At 38.7% G+C, this 27,705-nt stretch overlaps 1 protein-coding gene across 1 annotated transcript in view; it reads left to right on the top strand.

Annotated features, from left to right (window-relative positions):
• Positions 1 to 27,705, top strand: part of LOC117507641 (inositol 1,4,5-trisphosphate receptor type 1-like) — a 535,403-nt gene that overhangs the window by 110,928 nt on the left and 396,770 nt on the right. The window contains exons 12-19 of the mRNA XM_034167459.1: positions 12,092 to 12,246; positions 13,055 to 13,154; positions 13,234 to 13,394; positions 15,238 to 15,379; positions 15,474 to 15,632; positions 15,709 to 15,881; positions 17,345 to 17,464; positions 17,550 to 17,741. Of these exons, the coding sequence (XP_034023350.1) occupies positions 12,092 to 12,246; positions 13,055 to 13,154; positions 13,234 to 13,394; positions 15,238 to 15,379; positions 15,474 to 15,632; positions 15,709 to 15,881; positions 17,345 to 17,464; positions 17,550 to 17,741 (1,202 nt within the window). The remainder of the gene's footprint in view (positions 1 to 12,091; positions 12,247 to 13,054; positions 13,155 to 13,233; positions 13,395 to 15,237; positions 15,380 to 15,473; positions 15,633 to 15,708; positions 15,882 to 17,344; positions 17,465 to 17,549; positions 17,742 to 27,705) is intronic.

Here is a 27,705-nt window from a genome sequence, read left to right on the forward strand (position 1 = left end):
TGTTTGTTGTGTAGTTTGTTTGCTGTATGGACTGTCTGTCTCAGCACAGAGGAAACATCTTTGCATGTATAGTGTTGATCCTGGTGAAACAGCCTGTCCTCTCAGGAAGGACCATTTACACTCATGGACAAATCCAGCATTTATACACATTTTGTGCTCACAGATAAGCGTGCCTCTTTACATGCTTTGGCACATTAAAACATTAGTTGAAGCCTAAAGTCTTTGATCAGCTGACAGTAGTGTTGCACATTTAATTGTGATTAAATTTCATTCCCGTGTCAGTATGGTCAGAAACTGTACAGGCAGTGACCCCCATGCAGAAAAGTGACACGCATGTCACATGCCAAAAAAAAAAAACATTCAGTTTATCACAAAAACTATTCAGGCTGTTTTCAAACACAGCTCTGACACAGGTTGTTACCAGCTGTGCTAAGGTGTCTGAATCCAGGCCCAAAAAAGGGTGTTCATAGTCCAAACGCCAAAGTCCAACACAACATGAGCAAAAGTAACAAGAATGACGGAAAAATTGATGAAAGCAGGCTGAGGTCAAAATACATACAAACTCTGCACATGAGGAATAAACTGTGAGTTTCTGTGTGGAGTCCAGGATGATCATCTGCCAGCCAGCAATGCCCGAGTGTCTTATAAAGAAAATCGAGAGTTAGTGTAAAGTACATTGCATGGGTGTAGGACTGATGCCAAAAGTACCCAGGGACTGTGAATGCAATGAAGGAACAGGAGGAGAAAAAATATCAATGGAGAAAAGAAGAGAATATAAACGAGAAGAATAAACCACAGCAGGGAGAGAAAACAAAGAAAAGGTGAAGATGCACACAGGAGTGAATCACAGCTGAGGGGATAAGAGTGAAAGGAATCTTTGCTACCGACCACATCAGCGGAGCAAGGATTGGCGTGACGGAGAAACCCTTCCACCCAGACACATGAGGAGGGAGACCACTTAGCTGTACCGGTTGGGAAGAAACGCATGTCGGAAAACAGCCCCTTGCCCAAAGTGTGTGCGTGGGAATTCAACATGAGAGTGCAAGTGCGTGCACCGTGACAAACATTGTGGCTTTCACAGCTTTTGGATTATGGGAACTTTTAAGATTTATTAAGATACTAGAAGCACTCAGAGAGTACAAATCTCTGTCAAGGCCATGGGGTCACTGACGCCATAACATCTACACGCCGTGGAATCATTGAACCTAAAAAGGTCTAACTGATGTTTGCTCAGTAGTAAAAAAAGTTTCATCTGCTGTGACTGGATAGCATGTATCCTTAGCGCTTGGCATCACAGTTTATTGCAACTTGCACCTTTCCCAGAAGCTACTGTCATCTGAGCACTGATATTGATATTGCATGTGCTTATAGACAAAAACAAATAAGAGACAAAATTCAATTTATTATTCAACTAAACTGCAAATATATGAATTTTTTAACATTTATGAAACACTTCTCTAAACAAGGCCATAGGGTCACTGACCCTAAAGAGATTCCCTCCTTGGCACAGTGATCTATTTCTTTTTTGTCTGTTTCTCTAAAATTGTATATAATAATCATTAGATTATTAATATATAAACAAAAATAAATTTTTAATGCTAACTTTTAATATTGAAAATGCCATAGACATGCTAATGCGTTAGCATCGGGATCCGGATCGTGATCCAGATCACCACTAAAATTTAATCACTTGTTCCTCTTGTCATTTCCAACCTCCTTGGCGGAGGTAAAAATAAATTTAAGAAATATTACAATTTGAAAACAAATGCACCCGAACGTGATGACAGCTGCAACCGCTTAATGCTAACTTTTAATATTGAAAATGCCATAGATGTGCTAATGCGTTAGCATCGGGATCCGGATCGTGATCCAGATCACCACTAAAATTTAATCACTTGTTCCTCTTGTCATTTCCAACCACTCCACAAAATTTCATTTCATTTGAGTTATCCTGCTGACAGACAGACAAACAAACAAACAAACCCGACCGAAAACATAACCTCCTTGGTGGAGGTAATAATAATAATTGTAAGTCCTGCTCCCTTGTTTTGACTCAGGTTCACCACAGCAAATCCGATGTGGATTTCCATGTTGGATTGGCACAAGTTTTATGCCAGATGCCCTTCCTGATCTTCACATTACATGGACAAACCTGGCAGGGGTGGGGTTTGAACCTTGGAACCTTCTGCACTGAAACCAAGCGCAGTGACCACTGCATTAAGATAAAATAATCATAACCATAATAACAATAATATCTTAGATTTATGAGTTAAAGTCAGACATAATGAAAGTGGGTTTCAATTCAATTTCTTTATATTGCACCAAATCACAACATCACTTGTCCTAAGGTGCTTGACAAGGGTATGATCTAACCTTACCAACCCCCCTGAGCAAGCACATAGGATTTTCATTTGTGAATACGAAATTTATTGTACTAACATTTACAACGTCAAATAAAACATCTTAAATGCAGAAACTGAAAATTCAAGTCAAGTCTGAGGGCATGTGCAGGTGCCATGCTTCACCACATTCATGACACCATGAAACTGCGTAGAGTCCTGGATAGCAACCACTCACGCTTTTTATTTCTTCTCAACCGGACTTATAGTACTTCTGTTATTTCAGTATAAACTCACAGTATGAGAGGAAACCCCGCTAGAGAGTGAAAATTAGTGCTAAGACCAAGCAGCAACACTCAAGCATGCATTTTGACCCCAACCAGGAAGTGCAGTTCCTTGACTGGCCACTAGAGGCTGGCTCCAAAACAGAGCACATTCCCATTGAAGCCCATTTTAAAGTGTCCAACTTTAGAGCAAAAATATTCAATTCTGTTCATGCAGAAACTGGGGAGAGCTGACATTTGCCATTTGGTATGCTTATGTATTTTGGGTCAAGGATGAACGCTGCGAAAATGGAAAGTTGATAAGTCTAATGTTTTTGGAGAAATTAGCTATTTTATCTAACCAGTAAACAATGGATGTTGTGCTGCAATGCACCATGGGAGTTTGGGGTTTGGGGGTTTAAATGTTATTGTGGTTCATGTTATGGCCCAGTCACACAGGATACGATGATTCCTGAGTACAAAAGGGACGAAAGAGGAACTAAACTAAACCGAACCTAACGTTGATCTCGACACTTTAAAGAAGACGCGCCTGGAGCCATTGTTGGAGCAGTGTGTGTCTGCATCTCTGCGTTCCAGGACTCTGCGCTGGGACAGAGCTCATAGCGCCTGAGTCCTGGAGAAACTGTAAACAGAAGCTGTGGAGATCTGTGTGTACGTCAGTGGACCCACCTGCTCTGGTTCGATGCACTGCCTTTAACCATGAATTCATTTATTTACTGCTGCATCTTCAGCATTTCTCTTTTCTCGGCCCAAATATATTTAGTGATTTTCTCACCATCCTCAGTCCTTTTACATCAAGATCTAATGAAGGTACTCTTTGTTTTCTCCTCAGAAAATATTGATTGATGGACTGCATTTGCATAGCGCTTTATGGTCAGAATGCTTTATTTGTATATTACATGTATCTTTGATGATTTTAATTAGTCTTTTTTAAATAATTAATAATTTATCATTTATAATTGACCTTTTTTAAAAACAGCAATCCATTGGATTTCACATTTCATTAATTCCCAAAAGTATCCATAAATCCCTACAACTCAGACTTGTTTCCAAAACATCAATTAGTTCAAAACGGTTGGTTCAATTGGTTCAAAATGCTGCTGCCAGACACTTGACGGATAGCAGAAAGTTTGACTACATTACATCCATTTTGGCATCTCTTCACTGGCTTCCTGTCTCTGTGAGATCAGAGTTTAAAGTTCTGCTATTAACCTATAAAATTATTTACGGACTAGCACGAGTTTCCTGCCCTTTTAAATTAATTTTATTAGTAAACAAAGCAGGTCTTGGCATCAACTTTGTCTAAAGTCTGGGTCTGTTAGTGAAGCTTAGGGCTATTGGCCAGCGATAACCTTAGTATTTCTTCTGCTTTCCTGTTGCTTAATGCTGGCAAGTTATACCTTAAGAGTAGTTTTTCTGGCTGACTGATTCAGCTTCTTTCGCTGTCCGAGATGTGGCTGGATCCACGTGCTGGATTGGATGGTTTTTGTGGTGGATGTGGGATGGACTTCGTTGTATGACCATATCCAACGAGTGGCACTATGACCCCCATCCCGGCCTGATATTTTCAAAACCATAAACCATCTTATAAATCTCAATTAGATCTCCATGAATCCTTCTATTTTCAAGAGTAGTAAGTTTCAATTGTTTTAATCTCTCCTCATAAGGTCAATCAAACAATTCTGGTACAGTTTTTGTGGCCCTCCTCTAAACTTTTTCCAATACATTTTTGTCCTTCAGAAGGTGAGGGGACCGAACCTGAGCACAGACCACTAAATGAGGTCTGACATAACTTTTATACAAGATCAAAAATGATTCATTGGAAATATAGGTAAAAGTTTGCTTGATCATGCCCAAAATTGTATTTGCTTTGGCTGCTGCATTACATATATATTTGGAAAAATTTTACTTTTAACAGTTTCCATTATAATTCCATTAATTTTGTACTGGTAACATGGATTTTTACTGCCTATATGCATAACTTTGCACTTGCTACTATTAAAAACAAATAACCATTTGTCAGACCATTTTGAAAGGTTGTCAATATCATTCTGAACATGGCGCTGGTCAACCAGTGACAGAATCGGATGATAAAATTTTGTGTTATCTGCAAAACTTTTACATTGCGTATTTATAACAGCTGGTGAATCAATTATAAATAATAAAAATAACACCAGTCCCTCTTCTTTGGAGGTCGTCAATCAACATTTTTGTCAGATTGTATTCACGTCACTTCCCCACCAAATGTTTGCTGAAAAAGAAGAATAAAGATGACAGACTCTTTTTAGAACAATGCTAAATTACTCGATTTGTTGTTGGAGCCATAAATATTGATCAGAATGACGTGACAGTCATTTATATCCACATCTAAAATATTTGTGCAATATCTGACCTCTGAATTTATCCTTTAAGATGGCGACCCCTACTGAGCTATTACTGCCATTGCAACAACAGATCTCACTACCCCATTGACCACCTGTTGAACATGCCCAAGTTTCCTGAGTTCAGTAAAAATTAGTTCCTTTACCTTTACAATATAAAATAAAGCTTTTGATTGAAGTAATTCTCATATTCCTCCGGCATGAATAGAAAACAGAAACTAACATAAGAAAGATTTTTCAACTGGATTTTACTTTTTTTGATTTTTCTATATATTTCTATCTATCTAAACATGTTTTGTTTTTTTTTAAACTACAGGCCAATCTCACTGCTACCTCAATTTTCAAAAATTCTGGAAAAAGTATTCTTTAAGAGGTTAAATTATTGTATATCCAATAGGCTCAATAGACTGGAGAATCACTTTGGGATTACTGGAACTGCTCTTGCATGGTTGACGTCATACCTGTCCAGTCGTTCTTACTGTGTATTGTGTAATGGCACCTCCTCTGATCGTAGGGACATGAAGTTTGGGGTTCTGCAGGGATCAGTTTTAGGCCCCCTGCTTTTTTCCCTTTATGTAGCAATTTTTAATTCAGTTTTTTTTTTTTTTTTATGTTGAACTCGCCTTGAGATGAGTTCATCGTGAATTGGTACTATATAAATTAATAAATTTGAATTTTTGAATTTTATATCTAAACATCACATACTAAATGAACAGTAATATGGATTTAGAAAAAATCGTACTACTTCACTGGCAGTAATTGATTTTGCGGAGCATATCTCAAATGCAATTAAAAATAAACAATATACCGTAGGGGTTTTATTTCAACCTACAGAAAGCATTTGATACTGTAGATCATGCCATGCTATTGGATAAATTATGGAAGTATGGCATTAGGGGATTGGCTCACGATTGGATAGTTATTTGTCCAGTAGGTATCAATATGTGCACTTGGGTGGGATAAATTCCAAATTTTTGAGGTGCATTTCTGGGATGCCCCAGGGCTCAGTCTTTGGGCCTTTGTTTGATTTCTAAGATTGTGAGTTGTATTATATTTGCTGATGACACAACTGTGTTTTGTATTGGGGATGATTTGGGGCAGGTTCTGGACACGATGGAGAGGTAACTACAGAAGTTTAAGGAATGATTTGATTCTAACAAATTGTCGCTTCACTTAAAGTGTACCATATTTGGTAATAAGCCCAGGAATGCATGTAGAAATTTTCGAGTATGCGATGTTGAAACTGAACTCGTTAATGAAAACAAATTTCTTGGGGTCTTCATTGATAATTTAAGTTGTATAACACATATAAATGATGTTAAATCTAAAATGTCAAAGATCATTGCCATTTTGTATAAAGCACAAGAGTTCCTCCCCCAACACTCATTAGTTACTTTATATCACTCATTACTTGTTCCATACATGACCTACTGTATTGAAGTTTGGGGAACCACCTACAAAACCAATACAAATTCTATATTTTTACTTCAAAAGAAAGCTAGAAGAATTATTAGCAAGTAACCTTATCGTGAGCCTTTGTTTGTCCATTTGCATACTTTGAAATTTTGGGACTTGATTGATTACATCAAAATACAAAGTATGTTCAAAATGAAAAATAGATTTCTGCTACAACATGCCCAGGACCTGTTTAGAATGAGGGACTCCAGTTATAATTTACAAGAAACATTATTATTTCAGAAATCATAGATTTGAACTACCATAAAAAGTCATTCTGCTAAAGGTGTAAATATTTGGAATAATTGCCCGGATAACATAAAATCACTCAGTAGTTTAGTTGGTTTATAAGGCTCTATAAAAATTATTTGATTACTTGCGATAGCATGTTAAATTAGGTTTATTGATTCTGTTTTGTTTTGATCATCTGCAGAGGAATGGTCTATTTGAAGAGTTTCAGTCAGGTTTTAGAATTCATCATAGTACAGAAACAGCATTAGTGAAGGTTACAAATGATCTTCTTATGGCCTCGGACAGTGGACTCATCTCTGTGCTTGTTCTGTTAGACCTCAGTGCTGCTTTTGATACTGTTGACCATAAAATTTTATTACAGAGATTAGAGCATGCCATAGGTATTAAAGGCACTGCGCTGCAGTGGTTTGAATCATATTTATCTAATAGATTACAATCTGTTCATGTAAATGGGGAATCTTCTTCACAGACTAAGGTTAATTATGGAGTTCCACAAGGTTCTGTGCTAGGACCAATTTTATTCACTTTATACATGTTTCCCTTAGGCAGTATTATTAGACGGCATTGCTTAAATTTTCATTGTTACGCAGATGATACCCAGCTTTATCTATCCATGAAGCCAGAGGACACACACCAATTAGCTAAACTGCAGGATAAAGACATGGATGACCTCTAATTTCCTGCTTTTAAACTCAGATAAAACTGAAGTTATTGTACTTGGCCCCACAAATCTTAGAAACATGGTGTCTAACCAGATCCTTACTCTGGATGGCATTACCCTGACCTCTAGTAATACTGTGAGAAATCTTGGAGTCATTTTTGATCAGTATGTATCAGATATGTCCTTCAATACGCATATTAAACAAATATGTAGGACTGCTTTTTTGCATTTGCGCAATACCTCTAAAATTAGAAAGGTCTTGTCTCAGAGTGATGCTGAAAAACTAATTCATGCATTTATTTCCTCTAGGCTGGACTATTGTAATTCATTATTATCAGGTTGTCCCGAAAGTTCCCTGAAAAGCTTTCAGTTAATTCAAAATGCTGCAGCTAGAGTACTAACAGGGACTAGAAGGAGAGAGCATATCTCACCCATATTGGCCTCTCTTCATTGGCTTCCTGTTAATTCTAGAATAGAATTTAAAATTCTTCTTCTTACTTATAAGGTTTTGAATAATCATGTCCCATCTTATCTTAGGGACCTCATAGTACCATATCACCCCAATAGAGCGCTTCGCTCTCAGACTGCAGGCTTACTTGTAGTTCCTAGGGTTTGTAAGAGTAGAATGGGAGGCAGAGCCTTCAGCTTTCAGGCTCCTCTCCTGTGGAACCAGCTCCCAATTCAGATCAGGGAGACACCCTCTCTACTTTTAAGATTAGGCTTAAAATGTTCCTTTTTGCTAAAGCTTATAGTTAGGGCTGGATCAGGTGACCCTGAACCATCCCTTAGTTATGCTGCTATAGACTTAGACTGCTGGAGGTTTCTTCCTGTTAAAAGGGAGTTTTTCCTTCCCACTGTCGCCAAGTGCTTGCTCACAGGGGGTCGTTTTGACCACTGGGGTTTTTCCGTAATTATTGTATGGCCTTGCCTTACAATATAAAGCGCCTTGGGGCAACTGTTTGTTGTGATTTGGCGCTATATAAATAAAATTGATTTGATTTTTGACTTGATTTGTTTTTTGGTGCACTGCCGCTTGCATGTTTGTGTTTTTTTTATTATAATTCATGCATCAATGTATACTTTGTATTGGTTATGATAGGTATACTGTATGTATAAATTTATATACATATGTATAATTTTTATTTTTTGTTAAAGGGGTAGGCATTTACAGGCTTTTGCTTCTGCCCACACCCTTTCAGGCCCATGGGTGCACTGTTGGACTATTTTCTTTCTTTCTTTTTAAGTTTTTTTTTTTGTTCTGGACCTGTGTGTGCCGAATAAATTCATTCATTCATTCATTACCTTTCATTGCTATACTTGTGATACTCTGTTATACATGCCGATAACTGCTGGTAATCTCATCCACATAAATCCTCATCCTTCAAAGATTGCCTTGCATCAGTGACAAGCTGGATGTCTAGCAACTTCCTACTTTTAAACTTTGACAAGACTGAAATGATGGTTCTTGGTCCAATGAGACATCGGCATCAATTTGACCATCAATTTAACTTCAACACAGCTAACATGTCATACATCACAGTGACAAAGTGAAGAACCTTGGGGTAATTTTTGATCCTACATTGTCCTTTGACTTTCACATTAGAGATATTATGAGGACTGCTTTCTTCCACCTGAGAAATATAGCGAACATTCGTCCCACCCTGTCTATGGCTGATGCTGAGACCCTGATTCATACGTTTGTCTCTCCTACGTAGATTGGACTACTGTAATGTTCTATTTTCTGGTTTACCGCAGTCCAGCATTAGGGGTCTCCAATTGGTTTACAATGCTGCTGCCAGACTTTTGACAGGAAGCAGAAAGTTTGACCACATTACAGCCATTTTGGCGTCTCTTCACTGCCTTCCTGTCCCTGTGAGATCAGATTTTAAGGTTCTGCTATTACCCTATAAAATTATTCACAGACTGGCACCTCCCTACATAACTGACCTAACTAAACCCTATGTACTGGCCTGGGCTTTGCATTCTCAGGGTGCAGGACTACTTTGTGTGCCTAAGGTGAATAAAAAGTCTGCGGGTCACAGAGCCTTCTTTTATTGTGCACCTGTTTTGTCATGTAGGTCACGCCCACTAACATGACTTTTTTGGTATAAGATGACCTCTGAGCATGTGCACGTTGAATAATCTAGGTGCTAAGCACCACCCTCTGGTGGTCAGGAGGAATTAAATAAAACTAGTCTATTGTAGGGTCACATACAGACAGACAAACTCATTCACACACATGCACAGACAGTTTAAAATTTCCGGTTCACCTAACCTGCATGTCTTTGGAAGTGGGAGGAATCCAGGACACCTGGAGGAAACTCACTTGAACATGGGGAGAACATACAAACTCCTCACAGAAAAGACCAGGCAGAAAGTGATACCACAACCTTCCTGCCATAAGGCAGCAGGGCTAACATCATGCTGCTTGTCATGACACATCCTCCGGCTAAATTCTAAGACATTGTGGTTGTTCACAGTGCTCAACGAACAATTTTTGCCTTTTAATTTTGACCTTGATCTGACCTTTGGAGTGTGGGCATGCCCACTTTTCTAGGTGCACCTGATGTCTTGTATCATGCAGATGAGCTTAAGTGGCTGTGGCACTATTTTTTCAAATACTCTGAGTGGTTTGTTTGTGGTAAAAATGTGCACTTCTCAGCAAGGGCGTAGGTTTGGTCTCAGCTTTGGTAGGGACAATACCACCCCCCCCCCCCCACCCGGCCCCCCTGCTCACCACCATCACCCCCTAACCCACTCATACCATTAGACGCACAAGTACAGCATAATACATAACATATGATGACATAATGCTGAATAATTTAACACTTTATTTACAATATTAAGTGTGTAGGCAAACAAACAAATAGCTTAAATAACAAAATTGCACCCAAAATCACGAATCTATTCTATAGGCCTACACCTGAGAGAACAAGACAACAAAAAAAAATACTTGTGGAGCTAACAAAAAAAAACAAAAAACGTTTTTGCAAACAAGATGTATAATCTATTCTCTTCATCAATAATGCAGTTGTAGGTATCTGGCAACCTAATTTGCCAAAAAAAAAAAGGGATTTCCAATGATATATATGGTGTATTACGGTAAACGTAAGCCTGTGATGTCATAACGCAGAGGAAAAACACGGAAGTTTCACACTAGTGCGCCGCTGATTCTCATTACCGTAAGTTCTCATGTAAGCCCTCACTCTGAAAAATTTCAACACTGACAGCAAGTCAAGAACCCGTGCTTTCCAACAGTGTGCTATATGTTGCATATATTACGGTAAAGTGCGTTCGGTGACTTTTGAAACGAGGGAAAAGTATGAAAAAGAGCGCAAAAGTGACCGAAAAGTACATAGACAGACAGCAAACATAAATGTATTTTTTAAGGAAAAGGCAGGATGTTAGTGTCATTTGTGAAGGTGTGTGTGCGTGTTTGTGTGGGTGTGCAGTTTATTGTAAATGTGGTGCACAGCATTGTTCTCCAGCTCCCCCGCCCTTCTTGTTTTTCTGCACCGGAGCAGTGTTGCCAGATATGAAATATGAAACTATCGTACCAAAACCTCAGAATTATCGTATTTTGGGAGAAATTATCGTACACAAACAAAACGCATACAACGTAGCTATTTTAGCGTTTTTTGTTTTTTTTTTTTAATTTACAAAGAATTTTATGTCACATTTTTAAACGGTAATTATATTAATGGGGAAACTATGGCACAAAAAGAACGCAAATGCACAAGCAAGACTGTGAAGTAACACAAACGTGTTAATTACCAGACTAGAAAGAGTCGAATTCAACCTCGAGGTCGCTGTCGTCATCCGATGTCATGGCCACTTGTGCAGATTTTGTTGAACACAGAAAAAATGTTGACACCTCCATAAGGAACTTGAACTTTTTTTTTATTTTTCTTGTATATCTCTTTGCTCTTGTGTTTTGTTCGTTTGTTATTGCATTTGTTGAAATACAGTTTCGGGAAAAAAAAAAAAAAAAAGATGTTGGTTGGGGAATCTTCCTGTCCTGCAGAGATTGGATGGAACTCATTACTCTGTATGAGAGGGGGCGGGCTTTCAAATGACGGTCGCCCAAAGCCAGCAGCAGCCCTGTGTGTGGTGTCTTTGATGCCGACTGAGTGCAACGCCTGCAAAATGATTCTTGGGTGTCAGAGAGAGATGCGTGTTTGGGCAACCAACTGAAATTATCGTACATATTGGGTTTTTTCCCATTATAGATCGTACATCGTACAGATGGCAAAACTATCGTACAGATACGATAATTATCGTACATCTGGCAACACTGCACCGGAGCCACCCATCCTCTGCGCTCCGGGACCTCCCACTTTACAAATGAAGCACTGCCTGCCACGACATGCGCTTTGTTTACGTCCATGTGAGAAGAACGTGAGCTAATGAAATTGCAACATGGGTAACCCTGTCACTCTGGCACGTCGAAAACACAAAACGTGACGACTAAAATTATAGTATCGAGTTCGCAAAAAAATAGTGAATGATTTTGTTATATAAACAAAAATGCTAAATATTGGTAGGGACTATTTTGCCATCCCAAAATATTGGTTGTGACTTGTCCCTATGGTCCATATGCAAACCTACGCCCCTGCTTCTCAGTCTCATCATGTTTGTGAACTTTGCAGTGTAATGTGTATGTCACTTCAGCACGTAGACTTTGTTCTGATCTCTCTGATTTCATTTATGTGCCTGCAGCTGGATGCAGATAATGAAGCTTTGCGAGGTCGACTGCGGATCCCGCAGGAGAAAATCATGTGCACGCTGGTTCCCGTTCCAGATGGCATGGATATCTCCTCCATTTTTGAGCTGGACCCTACGACTCTGAGAGGCAGTGATTCCATTGTTCCCAGGTGTATACCTGTTACTTCTCCTGAAGTAATTCTTGTACTGTAAAACGCATGCAGAATTTTCTAAATATGTATATTCTCACAGGTTGTACCTGTGATATATGACTTTAGGGTATTTCAGGTTCCAAATTATTCTCATCCTTGTATTTTCTACTTTACCCATAAAGTCCTGAGTCCAATCCAAATATATTTGCCCAGTCACCTTTTTTTTTTTTTGCCTGTGTACACCACCACAGTGGAGTTGAAATGAAAGAGTCAAGATGTGCTTGGAGTGTAAACTTTCAGCTTCAACCAGTCAGATTAAGCTGTATCTTGTAGTCAAAAGGCTGCACACACAATCAGCAATTGTGTAGGAAAGTTGGTTATTGAAGGTTATTACATGCATCAAACACACTGGTAACACTTTACTTGAAGGTGTTGTCATAATAGTGACGTGCCACTGTCAACTTGTGGAGTTGACATTTTTTGGGTTATCTTGATTATAACAACTTGACTTTAATCAAAGAGACACGACCAGAAGTTGTCTTTGGCCTTTTTGGTCTTCGGTTGAATGCCAACTTGTCAACTTGTCATTACAAAAACAATATGACACTTAATGACAACAGTCATAAATGTTTATGACATTGTCATAATGTTTATGATACCTTAATGACTGTGTCATGTAACAGTTATGACAGTGGCATGTCACTGTTATGATGATACCTTCACGTAAAGTGTTACCAACACATCATTGCCACCATGTCCTTGTCTCATGTTATTGTGCTCTTTGACACAGGCGTGTTCTCTTATTGCCAATTTTGTTTGCTTGTAGGAGTTCCTATGTGCGCCTGAAACACTTGTGTACCAACACATGGGTTCACAGTACCAACAACCCCATTGACAAAGAGGAAGAGAAGCCTGTCATGTTACAAGTGAGTAGGTAATGGGTAGTACGACACGGCTCAGGCGTTCAGAATAGGTCAGGAAAAAGCAACATGTTATTTTTTTCAGATTGGAACATCAGCAGTGAAAGAAGACAAGGAAGCGTTTGCCATTGTCCCAGTGCCACCAGCAGAGGTGCGAGATTTAGACTTTGCCAATGACGCCAGTAAAGTATTGGCGTCAATTGCTGGAAAACTGGAAAAGGGTACTATAACACAAAATGAAAGGAGGTGAGTTTGACGAAATATAGTGGGATATAAGATAGACAAACTTCAGTGGTTTTCAGAGTGATTACGATAAGATTGTAATCAGCAGTGATGTATGTATTGGGCTTGATAATTTAATAGTAATTAGATTAAATAGTGTCATTCTGTCATTAACTTTGAAGACGGTTTTCACATAATATTTTGTGTTGGGTCAAATTGATTGGGTGAGAAGTCTGATTGTAAACAAAGTATTCACTCGCTTTTGCATATTTTAATTTGTTTATGGCATTTCAAACCCGCTTTTACATATTTTAATTTGTTTATGGCATTTCAAACACAAAAAAATAATTCAGGCTACTCTATATTAAACTTTCTAAAATTTTCCTTCTTAAACTCAAAGTAAAAGTAAATCTCTTCAATTTTATATAAATTAAATACAAATATCAAAGCCAAGACAGTGGGTTGCGTAAATAATGGCCCCCTTTGGTATAACACACAAAATCATCAGTTGTATTACCAGTTTTCTTTAGACAAGTCACGGGATGGAGAAGCCTGAATTACTTTTTGTGTTTGAAATGGTATAAACAAATTAAAATCTGTAAAAGTCCCTGGTGGTGATGGGGAGGGATGAGTGCTTTTGGAAGACATTGTATAAACTTTAGTAGAATGCATTTCTCTACCTGTTGTTTTCCATGCCCTCTGTTTATCTGTAGAGGGGTCATCTCTCACCCATGTGCCACGTCAGTGTGTGGCACAGAGACCACGTCACTGAGACTATTTCAAAGGTAGCAGGGTTCAGATATGGATGCCTGTTACTTATGTTACAGGTTCAAAATCAGCTAGTTTATTTAAAGATCATACGGTTCTTTCAAGAAGCCATAGGTTTTTCAATGCTTTATTATGTCCACATGGGGTAGATATTACGCAGCTAACAATTTAAAGTTATGTCACTTATATCCACCCAATTAAAAACAACACAAAACTTACATTCAAAAGTAGTAATACAAAAAACAACAACAAAAAGGTATATGAAATTAAAAATTGAGAGATTTAGAGAGAGATTGAGAGAGATTTATTGTCATTGTCATTACACAAGTGCAACAACAACGAAATTACGTTTACACTCCAATTACCTCAGACAAAATACAGCAATTAATCCACAATTATTACTAGTTGAACGTAATAATGGCACACATCAGCATTAAAGACAACACATATACATTTGACATTGTTTATGTGCACTAAACTTGAAGTAGTCCGTCATCTGAATTGAGGAAAAGTGGGCCGCCCAGGGAGTTGAAGGCTGTAGCAGTAAAAACAGCGCTGCCTTCGAGGTGGCAGGGAGGAAGCCAGGGTGAGGGGAGTGGAGACACACGGGGGGGGGGGGGGGGGGGGTGTAATAGGGATGGAGGGAGGGAGACGGGAGAGGGGAGGAATGCGACCGCCCTTGCTGGAGTCCCAAGCTGAAGACTTTGGCTTTGAAGATGATGGATTAGTGGTTGGCACTGTTGCCTCACAGCAAGAAGGTTATGGGTTTGATTCCCACCTGTGGCCTTTCTGTGTGGATGTTGAATGTTCTCCCCTTGTTTGCGTGGGTTTCCTCGCCCCAGGTCTCCCTTGCAAAAGAGATCTCGATCTCAATGGGACTAAACTGGTTAAATAAAGGTTAAATTAAAAAATTAACAACATAATATTTTAATCTTATTTAACAGACTTGTCACAGCTGGGATAAGAGTGTTCCATAATGTGTTTGTTCTGCATCTTGGGAATTATGGATCTTCTGCCAAATGGAAGCACCTGAACCTCTGAAGAGAAGGTGAATGGTTGCAGCCAAATTTGACTGATACACTTCCGTACAATTCTGTAGGTTTGTGACCAAACTCCTGGAGGATCTAGTGTTCTTTGTGGTGGACATTCCTAATAGTGGCCAGGATGTTTTGGACGTAATGGTGAATAAGCCTAACAGAGAAAGACAGAAACTAATGAGAGAGCAGAATATTCTTAAACAGGTCAGCAACAAGCTTCATTTCAGTATTTATGTAATAGTTTCAAAGTTTTACGTACATTACTGCTGTGAATTAAACTTTACCGTTGCTTTGTCAGATTTTCAAACTTCTCCAAGCCCCCTTCACAGACAGCGGTGATGGTCCCATGCTGCGACTAGAAGAGCTTGGAGACCAGCGGCATGCCCCTTTTCGACATATTTGCAGACTGTGCTACAGAGTTTTACGCCACTCTCAGCAGGATTACAGGAAGAACCAGGTGGCTGTGCACACACTGCACTCCGACACCGGTATCCTGTCTTATTCTCTCTTATCACAATCACTTCTTTTTTCAGGAATACATAGCCAAGCAGTTTCGCTTCATGCAGAAGCAGATAGGATATGATGTTTTGGCAGAAGACACAATCACAGCTTTGCTTCATAACAACCGGAAGCTGCTGGAGAAGCACATCACTGCTGCTGAGATAGACACATTCGTCACTCTTGTGAGAAAGAACCGGGAGCCAAGGTGAGGCTCGTAGGATACAGTGAGAGTCGCTTAGGCGGACGTGTTCATGATTACATATTTTGTGTATCCTGTAAGCAATTAACACTCCCAATGCACATGTGGGCACAAGAATAAAAAACTTGCCTCCACAAATCTTTCAAATACGCAATGAGCCAAGTTTTTGCAGATGGTTTTGCTGCACAGAATCCTATTTAAGAACTAGAGTCCACATTCCCAATGATGCCTACTAAATGCGGCTGAGCCTTTATGGAGTGCAACATGCCACTTTGTAACCGGGCAAAATATTGACAAAGTGCCCGGATGTTAAATGTTTCATGTGCATTTTCAATGCAGATACGGGAGTGAACACACACGGAAAAAAGCTCGCAAAATATGTGTTAAAATATCGTTCTGACCTGAATATTGAGCCAGTAAAATTAATTTACAAATTATTAACTTTGACAGGATTCCAAATATGTTCTCCACCGTGTGACGCAGACGAGACACCTGCAGCTGTAAATGAGTTCTGATTCTATGAGTGAGTGGTTTCATCAGTCAATAGTTCTGAAAGTAAATATGTGATCAGCTATGAAATTATTATTGTATTTTATTTTAGTGTTGAAAGTTTAAACAGAACCGATATGTTCCAGCTTCCACATTCTGCAGACATGAAGGTACAATATCACACAATCCAGACGGGTACACAGGATGCATTAATTCCACATGGTCCACATTAAATAAATCCATTTTTGTATCTTACTGAATAAATTCAATTTTGAATCAAATTCCATTCAAGGTGGTTTCTAAATCCCAAGATTTGGTACACAGGCATGATGCTTTACACCAGTTTATCACCCAAAAGTCATGGAAAAAGTAACACGAATAACCAAAAATTAAGAAATGAAATAAAGTTTACCACACAAAACATGAAATATGGATTCATGCTGTCTGCAGTGAAGTCAAAGTAAATGTAAGAATCAGTGCAAGTTTTTTCTTTTTTCCTTTTTTTAAAATTTGCTTTTCCCTATCCTCCCAACTTTTTTTCTGATTTGGAGTTGTATATCCAGTCCTGGGCACAATGTAAACTCTGACTGTAGGTGGGGCTCCAACCTATAGAATATATTTCCTTTTGTAGGGTTGATGGGCAGATTGTCACCAACAATACTGGCCACTTGTTAAAGAAATGAGCCAAACCGAGTTTTTGGAATAATAGTAAATTCTTGTAGCTTCTCTCTTTTGGGTGGCCACAACAGATCCACTATGGGCATGCATCTTGTGCTAGATGCCGTTCCGGAAGCAACTCCACATTACATGGAGAATAGGTACGAGTGGTCGTGAATTTGGAACCTTCTATGTTGAAAGCACGCGCACTCACCACTTGGTTGTCCCACTGTCTATGTGTTATCATCATGTGCCACAGAGGCCAAATTTAATGTTTTGTCTAGTAAATATTTCTAAGCTGTTTTAACGTGATTTCTTTTCAGGTTTCTGGACTACCTGTCTGATCTTTGTGTGTCCATGAGTAAGTCTATACCAGTAACACAAGAGCTCATCTGCAATGCAGTACTCGATCCATCCAATGCTGACATCCTGATTGAAACCAAGTTAGTTCCTCATTTTTCACTGTTTTAAGAACTTTTTTTCGAAGATGAAACAATCACTTAGAAATCACTTTTTGCTCTTCACTAGACTCGTTCTGTCCAGATTTGAGATAGAGACTGTGCCAAATGGTGAGAATCCAGTGGAGGCAGAGGATGAGGAGGAGGTCTGGTTATTCTGGAAAGAAAACTGTAAGGAGATCCATAGTAAGAGCGTCAGAGAGTTGGCCCAGGATGCAAAAGAGGGACAGAAAGAGGACCAAGAGGTGATCAGCTACTACAGGTGAGACATTTTCAAATTCTAAAACTTGGAGCAAGCATGTACATTACTGTTAAGAGCATCTTAAAGTGTGCGTAGTTGGTATTTTAATGACACACAATGTCATAATGTGACATGGGGGGGGGGGGGGGGGGTACAGGATAACATCTTAAACCAGGAAACTGTCTAAGACCAGTAACTCAGACGGCCACAACGGTATCTGGAAAGTATTCACAGCGCTTCACTTTTTCCACATTTTGTTCACAGCGGGCCTGCATAGAGTTGCATTATGCTGCATAACTAATACACAGGAATGGCTGCATAAATTTCATGCAGGGGGAGCTTGGACCTCCTCTTCTTCTTTCATGGTTTAGAAGCTTCACTGTCTGCAAAGTTCAGTCGAGTCCAGCGGGATGAATAAAATCTAGCAATGCAGGTATGTTGTTGTTCATTCGGCTGCTCCCGTTTTGTTCGAGGTCGACACAGCGGATACAGCCAGATCCACATTAGTATTTGGCACAGGTTTTATGCCGTATGCTCTTCCTGATGCAGCACCTAGTGTAACCGAGAGAAACGCACACAGCCACTGGTGTTCCGAAGCGGTTTTTCATCCAAGCACTAACCAAATCCCATACTGCTTAGCTTCTGAGATCTGATGGGCTCAGGCTAACACAGAGCACACTGCAGCTAGCAATGCAGGTACAGTATGTACTGATAAAAAAATTTAAAAGGAATTTTCTCCAGACTGGCGTAGAGTTGCATACAATTGCAGAGGCTTTGTGTACAGTAGTGCAGTGTTGTGTAGACTTTTGTAGAGCATCCAGTGCTCTATGCCAAAAGTCCATAAAAACCAGCGAAAGCCAAGCCCGGAAATCTGACCTTCTCTGGGACTGGAGCAAACTATCTGCCTTCCCTGCCTTGGCGGATATGAGAATTGCATCCAATGCCAAACTCCTTTCTATCCCTCAGCATATTGCCACATAGGACTGCATAAATTCAGTGTAGGGCTGTATAAGTTTGGTGTAGTCGGTATGTTGCATTACATAATTCTACGTTGGCCTGGTGTGAAAGGGGCTTTATTCAAAAATGGATGATATTCATTTCTTTCCTCTAAATTTGACACACAGTACCCCATAATGACAATGTGAAAACTTTTTTTTTAAAATATTTTTGCAAATTTATTAAAAATAAAGAAACTAAGAAATCATATGGACATGAGTATTCACATGAGTTTGGAAACTTTAAATTGTCCATAGGTATGCGTGTGGGTGTGAATGTGTTTGTTTGTCTGTATGTGACCCCGTGACAGACTGGCGTCCTGTCCAGGGTGTACCCCACCTCATGCTCTATGACTCCTGGGATAGGCTCCAGCCCTCCACAACCCTTAATTGGGCTAAGCAGTTGAAGATGAGTGAGTGGACATGATTTGGAAAGACACACACCTGTCTTCATATAAGGTCCCACAGTTGACAGTGCATATCAGAGCACAAACCAAGCATGAAGTCAAAGGAATTGTCTGTAGACCTCTGAGACAGGATTGTTTCGAGGCACAAATCTGGGGAAGGGTACAGAAACATTTCCGCTGCCTTGAAGGTCCCAATGAGCAGTGGCCTCCATCATCCGTAGATGGAAGAAGTTCAGAGCCACGAGGACTTTCCTTGAGTGGACCAGCCAGAGCCCAGACCTGAATCTGACCAACGCTCCCCATCCAGTGTGATGGAGCTTGAAAGGTGCTGCAAAGAGGAATGGGCAAAAACTGCCAAAGATGCTTGTGGCATCATATTAAAGAAGATGTTTAAAAAAAGACATGCAGGTTAGGTGACTTGAAACTTTATAATTGTCCAGGTCTCTCTTGCAAAAGCGGTCTCAATCTCAATGGGACTAACCTGGTTAGATAAAAGTTAAAACAAAAACGTGAGACTGGAATTGCCGTCAAAGGTGCATTAACAAGGTATTGAGCAAAGGGTGTGAATACTTATGTACATGTGATTTCTTACTTCATTATTTTTAATAAATTTAATAAACTTTTTGTGTCATTATGGGGTGTTATGAGTAGACTTTTGAGGGGAAAAATGAATTTACTTCATCTTGGAACAAGGCTGTAACATGCAGATGGAAGTAATGGAAGTAGGAGGACTTTTAAGAAGCCTGTCTTAAACAGAGAAGATAGCAGAAAAGAGAGAAGAAGCAGAGATCGTCTTCGTATGTTGAATGACAGTGAGTCAGTAACACGCTACCAGCTTGATTTACATAATTACTTTATATTAATTTACAACCCCAATTCCAATGAAGTTGGGACGTTGGGTAAAATGGAAATAAAAACAGAATGCAATGAGAAGCACTTGAGAGCGCAAACCACCGCCAAGTCACTGACGTCACATGGAATACCCTTTGGCAAAGAGACTTATTCCACGTTGCTTCACACATCTACCGTCATGTTTCAGATTCAGTGGTTAACCCGAGAGTTCACTCGCCTGGCATAAATGTTTTATTATTGCTGTTAACAGCTCTCCCTGCATCCCACAATCATGTTTTATGTCTCTTTTATCCGGACAACCTGTACTTTCAAAATATATATATGTTATAGTTGTGTTTTGTAAGTGTAATAAAGGTTTACAATCAGAAATAAGAAAGGAAAAAGTAAAGCGGAACATAATTTTCCACACATTTATTCAAAACACAGCAAACTATACTAAACAACTGTTTTGACAGTTTATAAAGGTAATTTGGGCTCTTGTGTGAAAGACTGCACAACAAAAAGGTTCAAACAATAAACACAAATGCACATTTTGAGCAATATATACAAAATGGTCTATGCGTTTTGTTTGTCTTCATCTCAAAGCAATTTCCCACCCGGAAACCAAATGTTCTTTGAATGTTCATTGAATGTTTGCATGAGAACATTTGCAAACCTGGCATGAACACTGCATGAACATCATATGAACAAAGAATGAGGACAGGTAATGTTTGCATGCAAACATTCAATGAACATTATACAAACATTCACAAGTGTTCACAAACATATGAACAGTTGCAGCAGAACATTAAATGAACATTTGTAGAATGTTCGAATGCGAACATTACCTGTCCTCATTCTTTGTTCATATGATGTTCGTGCAATGTTCTTGCTCAATTACCTACAATTTTTGTGATTGTTCCTATTGAGAACTAAAAAAAAAAAATAAGTAAAACAAACTTTATAAATGTTTTAAAATTCAATAGGTTTTATTCCAATAGTGACTTGCAATGTGGAATTCACATATAAAATCAATAATGGAGAAACTTTTGAAATCACTTGATAACAGAGGAATTCATCTTTACAGAATTAAACATCATTGCTCAAAAAGCACATAAAATTAAAAATGTTCAACGTTACAAAACATTTCTTAAGCGGTAAACCACAAACGCTCCTCCAAAAAAATGTTCAGACATAAGAATAAATCTTCTTGAATTAATAATGAAACCTAAAAAAAAAAAATTAATCCATTGATCTACATACAACTGATAATACACATTTTAGGAGCAAAAATAAATTCAACTTAAACATAAATCACCGCTTGAAACAAAAACTTCAACAATCTTTTAGACATGTACATACAATTAATAAAAATCATATTTAAGAGCAAAACTGTGGACAGTTTTAACACAAACATTACTATCAATAAATTCCCTGAGAAAATTCCTATGAAAGCTTTTAATCACAGATTTGAAGACTCAGTATGACAGTCAGATACGACAATGCAACTGAACACATATTTTAAGAGTGAAACTGAACAGTTTAACACAAACATATTACAATCAATAAATTTCCTGAGGAAATTCACATGATGAAAAAAATATACAAAAATAAAACAAAATTATTAATTGAAATTACTGTTTGATCCCCAGATAAAAAGTTTCTCTGGAAGTAAAATTAAATTTTATCAAAAATATTCCACATACAATGCAAATTAAATGATGCTACTAATCTGCCCATAAGCTTTGATATTATAGAATATAAACACCCTCATATCATATAAAATACCCTCAGCCATATGTGCAGTGTTCTTAATAATTATTTAATTGGTATCTATATGTATACAGGTGGGACTAAAAGTTTACATACCCTGGCAGAAGTTTAGTTTTTTTGGCCATTTTTCAGAGAATATGAACGATAACACAAAAACTTTTTTTTTCCGCTCATGGTTCATGGTTGGGTGAAGCTATTTACCGGCAAACAACAGTGTTTACTCTTTTCAAATCATAATGACAACACAAACTACCCAAATGAACCTGATCAAAAGTTTACATACCCCTCTTCTTAATACCATGTACTGCCTGTCTTTTGTGGTGGTTATGGACGAGGCTCTCTGAGGGTAAAGCTGCCACTGAATGTTTTGGACTTTATTTACATCAATTATGAAGAAATACAAACAATATGGCACTCTATGGTAAATCTGCATGGACAGTTCTGAAAAACTGAGTGACTGTGCAAGAAGAAGAAGAGTGAGGAAAGCCACCAAGACACCCAGACAACCCAGAAGAAGTTATAGGCTTACGTGGCTGTGATTGGAGAAATTATGCACAGTGCAAGCTTTGCATTTTGTATCACCAGTTATCCATCTTCATGATGAAGTGGTATAGAGGAGGATTTTCTTAAAAAGAAGACCTGAAACTTTAGCTACAAATTGCCAGAAGGTACATCTGAGATGCCTGGATTTGATCTGTTTTGGTGAAAGAAAATCCTTCTGTGCTCTACTCCACTATGAAGCTAAGATTAGTAATGCAAAATGCAAAGCTTGCACTGTGCACAATTTCTCCAATCACAGCCACATAAGCCTATAACCTCTCCTGATTTGTCTGGGTGTCTTGGTGGCTTTTTCTTGTAAATCACTGCAGAGGTGTTATCAGGTTGTGAAAACAGTGTTTTCAGTTTTCAAAGTGTTTTTCAGTAGCTTTTACATAATATATGATATGTTAGATTTACACAGAAATGAAGCTGTTTTGGAGCAGATTCAGCCATGTTGGATTCACAGCCAAAGAGAGATCAGACGTCACGGTGCCTCTCTACTGGCTGTCACCCCCCCACCCAAAAAAAAAAAAAAAAAATAGATTTGCAAGATTGTTAGTTTTTCAAACCTGTAATCTGGGTCAGGACAAAGTTCAGGATGGTCCCGTCTATACTTCTTTGATTCTGCTTGGATAGGACATCTTCGGATTATGGCACAATTGTTGAAATGATGGTGGTACTGTCCATTGATGTGATATCCCTGGCAAGGCTGCCTTTGACGGTTCCTGACTTGTCCTGGCTGCCAAAGATAAACAGGAGCTGTAGCGTTCAAGCCGCCCCTGACAATGACTGTTACTGTATCCTTCCCTTGTTCCATTCCAGCGGTGTATGCAGTTAAGGTATTGATTAGGGCATTCCTCTGGTGCCTGGTTCCCTTGTCCTCACCATCAAGTCTGTCATTAGCACTCTTGAGCTGCAAGTTGAAAATTTCCTTTGTTAGTCATAAGCAATTATATATATTTTCCTGTTCAGATACTGTATAATTTGAGCTACAAGGTCATAACTGGTATTCAACTCAACACCTTATTGGACAGGCCATATATTTTTAACAAGCTGTTTATATTGCTTCCAGAATTTTCTCAATTTAGTTATCAATTAGGTATACCACACAGGTGACAGCAGATCAGACAAAAATGATTAATCCTCTGTACCCACTGTTATTTGTGTAAAGGGCCTTCCACACCACATGCTTTGGAAGTATCAGAGGCACCACAAATCGGTCTTAAAAGCATTATTGTCAATGAAACGCGTTGCTTTTTAGAGGCGTCTGAAGCATCACGTCAAAAGCCGAGCTAAACCAACACTTCTGCCGGGAGTGTGCGCATTCCTGCTTGTCAACAGGCTGACGTGGTCAAAGTTCAACCCAATCCAACTTTTGCCGCTCTGAACTGTGACAAAGCTTCGCACTGTCCAATAGAAACAACGTGTCGGGTCCAAACATGGAAGACTAGTGGCAGAAACCACTGATCTCTACAAAACAGGAAGGTGTCACAGGACTACTCATTTATACAGAGCAGTTTTCTGAAGAAAAATCCTTGCAAATGTTTTTTTAAACCTCAAAATTAATTTGATTGCTGTATTAAAGCTTTTTCGTGGTTCATCGACGCACAAACAACATGGCGATCACTCAGATTTCCTCTGAAGAAAAAAAACAAACAAACATCTGAGCAGAAGTCTCCGCCCCATTGCCGCATGCAACACGTCGGGGGTGTGGGAGGCGTTGACGCGTCGCCTGATGCATATAAAGCATGCAATGTGCAAGGACTTTTAGTTACTGTATTTCCATAAATACAGCATGTTTCATAATATACTGTGTAAAAAATGAAACAGCAAAACTTTATTGAAGTAAAGAGGATCTAACAAACAGAAAACACATTAACTCACTTCTTCGAGTGACTTTACTGGAAGGCCCATTACTTCCAGGCACTGCTTGGAATTGGTTCAAGCCCACACTTCTGGTTTAGCTGGCCATTCTTCGGATGATCATCTCAGCAGCGTCCACATTGTTCTCTCTCCTGGTATGTCTGGGAACTGACACTTTCAGGGATGGTCCAAGGATGCAGTGCATCAAATTGGCATTTAGCTGTTTGATACTGTGAATGATGTCATTCTGCTTCTCCTGGAACACAAAATGTATATATATCCATATGTTACAACCTTAATACAGAAGTTCTCACTTTACATTAAATCCTAATGCTTCACAAATGATTAAACCAATGCTGTTGACCTTTCATCATGAGCACGGACAAATCTGTGAATGATCTGAGTGATGAAAGTAAGTAGGTAAGTAAGTCCCTTCGGCTGCTCCCTTGTTTGCACTCGAGGTCGCCACAGCAAATCTGAGGTGGATCTGCATGTTGAATTGGCAAAGGTTTTATGCCGGATGCCCTTCCTGATGCAACTCCACATTACATGGAGAAATGTGGCAGGGGTGGGATTTGAACCCGAAACCTTCTGCACTGAAACCAAGCACATTAACCACTCGGCCACCACTCTGAGTGATGAAAGTGAGCCATGGAGGAAAAAAAAAAAAAAAACTTGAAAGATCTTGGCAAGGCCCTGGCGGGGTCTGGTGGTTGTCCCCCAGAAAAATGTGAAATCTCAAATGCATAGAGCTCATTCAGAGCTGTGACTCGCCCGGTCTGAGAGCCCCTCACACGGGGTAGAGAGACAGCAGCTGGCCACCCGGTCAATAGTCCCCCCTCCTCCCCCCAGCAGAAAAATACACAAACACACTGCTTCGCTTTAAATGCACAATAAGTCTATTTCAGATGATCAGCGTGGACCATCTTTCTCTTAACCATTTACCTACTGAGGCTATAAATGGACAATTGGTTATAATTTTTTATTATAGCAATAAAATTAAGAAATAATGTTCTATGTTTGTGTGCTTTGGTACCCTTTTCCAAGAGTACCTGAATTTCAATTATATTACACCTGATTAACTATTTATACACATTATTTGTAAGTTTTAACATTTAAAATGAGAAAAAAACACAAAAATGAACTTGTTTTTTTTTCAGTTTTTTAGTTATTGTTATGTAAAGGAAGTTTGGATTTCACATTTTTAACAGGAAGCTGTAAGTGTTTACAATCAAAATAATTTTTTGTGTCTAGAACTCAGAAACAGTGCAGAAACAGTGCAAAAGTAAACATTTTACAAGGCGAAAATATGCAAAAAGTTACCAATTTTAAAGTGCAGAACCAAACAATATGAATAACAACAAAAAGTGCAAAACTATATATAAATATGTCTATTATCTGTATTATTAAAATGTGCAATAAATCACTCATTTGATCACTCATTTTGTGCAAAATTATACAATATGAATACAACAATAAAGTGTCAAACTATATACAAATATATAACCAAGAATCAAAATTAGATCTAAACATCAGTCCATTATCAGTGTGGTACTGTTTGTACTGAAGACAGAGGCCAATTTTACAAAGTTTGCACATCCAGCAGGTTGATCTCTTGCAAACCTTGCAAGAACCCTGTCTTTTCCTTAAGAATTACTACATTTATGTTTGCTGTCTGTCTCTGTACTTTTCTGTCACTTTTACGCTCTTTTGCATACTTTTCCCTCGTTTCAAAAGTCACTGAACGCACTTTACCATAATATATGCAACATATAGCATACTGTTGGAAAGCACGGGTTCTTGGCTTGCTGTCAGTGTTGAAATTTTTCAGACTGAGGGCTTACATGAGAACTTACGGTAATGAGAATCAGCGGCGCACGAGTGTGAAACTTTAGTGTTTTTCCTCTGCATGATGACGTCACAGGCTTACGTTTACCGTAATACACCATATATCATTGGAAAGCCCTTGGTGTTAGCTTAACAATGCACTTTGAATCATTCGGATTGGACAAACTATGGCAGAGTTATGCTAAAAAAAATACGCATATGGAAAATATGGCGTGGGCGCCATCACCGTAGATAAAGGGTTAAAAGGCTTTATTTTACTCTATGTGTCACATTGGAAAGCAGTAGCTATCGTTGCTAATTTGATTAGCTGTTATGCTCGCCTTTTTCTTTTTTTTCTGTAGGCCTGAATAAATCAGAAATCGACAAATTATTGGTTACCGTGAGTGTTTAAATCATTTCCTATTGTTCATTCTACCTATGATTGCACACATAATTTAAATGTAGTCCAACATTAACTTTCTGTAGGCAGTAAATGATATTTAATGTTTTCCTGTAATATGAAATTTTACAAAATTTTAGAATATATATATATATATACTTTTATTTTGAGGCAAGCTTTACACATATAACATGAACATTATGTTAATGTTCGCAAACACACTGAACATTAAGCATACATTCTATAAACATTTGATTGATTTTTCAAATGTTTGCTTACATGTTTGTCTAATATTTGCTTCCATGCAAACATTAGACAAACATCACAAACATATGAATGTTCGCAAACTTGCTGAACAGTAAATGAACATTCTATGAACGTTCAGTTGATGTTTGCAAATTTTCCCTTCCATGCAAACATTAGATAAACATCACGAACATTACATAAATGTTCACAAACTTGCTGAACAGTAAACAAACATTCTATGAACATTTGTTTGACGTTCGCAAATGTTCGCTTCCGGGTGGGTTCTGTCTACTATTACACAAAGGTCACATCACAAACTTCTACTATTAAGTTGACTGTGTGTGTGTTCTCTCCTGCTCTGAAAGCAACATTCACACTTCGAGGCTCATTCAGTTTGAGGAGCGTCCCCTCCCTCCTCGCTCTATTGATATGGTAAACAGTGCATTACACCGGAGCGAGAGAGCTTGCCACAGGCGTATCCAGTAACATTCACAGGAAAACTAGTTGAGCAATCCTGATACTCACACACTCTGTTTGAGCACGTGAGATTGTATGAGAGGCTCTCCTCTGCTTCATCTGCTTACTTTCACTTTCGCTGTGCGTAATGGTGTAGGGCACATTGGAGCAGCCAGGGGGCTATTCAAACGGACCAACTAGTAACACATCACTCCTAAAAACAATCTTTGGTGTGTCATGTGAGGTGAATCTGCCCTACGATTGGATTTTGGAAAACCATGTGACGGTGAACCAATTCCGATTGGACAATCACATTGCTCACGTCATCACAGCTTCTATGAGGAGTACAAAGATGGTGGATGGTGGCTTGAAAGTCTGCGGAGTTAGTTTCTATTTCTAAGTTTCTATTTCATATCATTAAAAAGTTATTTATAATTTAGTAAAGCTTGGTCTCAGTCGTCATATACAACGCCGTCAGCCCCAGAAGGTTAAACCCTTAGATCTTCAGCAAATGTACTTATAAGGAGAAACTGCATGAACTACACAAGTTCTTTTTATTATTATTTTATAGTAACAAGTTTATTCAATGAGGAGAAACAAATGCTAAATTATTGTTGTGTGGTAACTTAATCTTTGTTCAGCCTTTG

This window comes from Thalassophryne amazonica, chromosome 3, assembly GCF_902500255.1.
Source record: "Thalassophryne amazonica chromosome 3, fThaAma1.1, whole genome shotgun sequence".
Lineage (NCBI taxonomy): Eukaryota > Metazoa > Chordata > Actinopteri > Batrachoidiformes > Batrachoididae > Thalassophryne > Thalassophryne amazonica.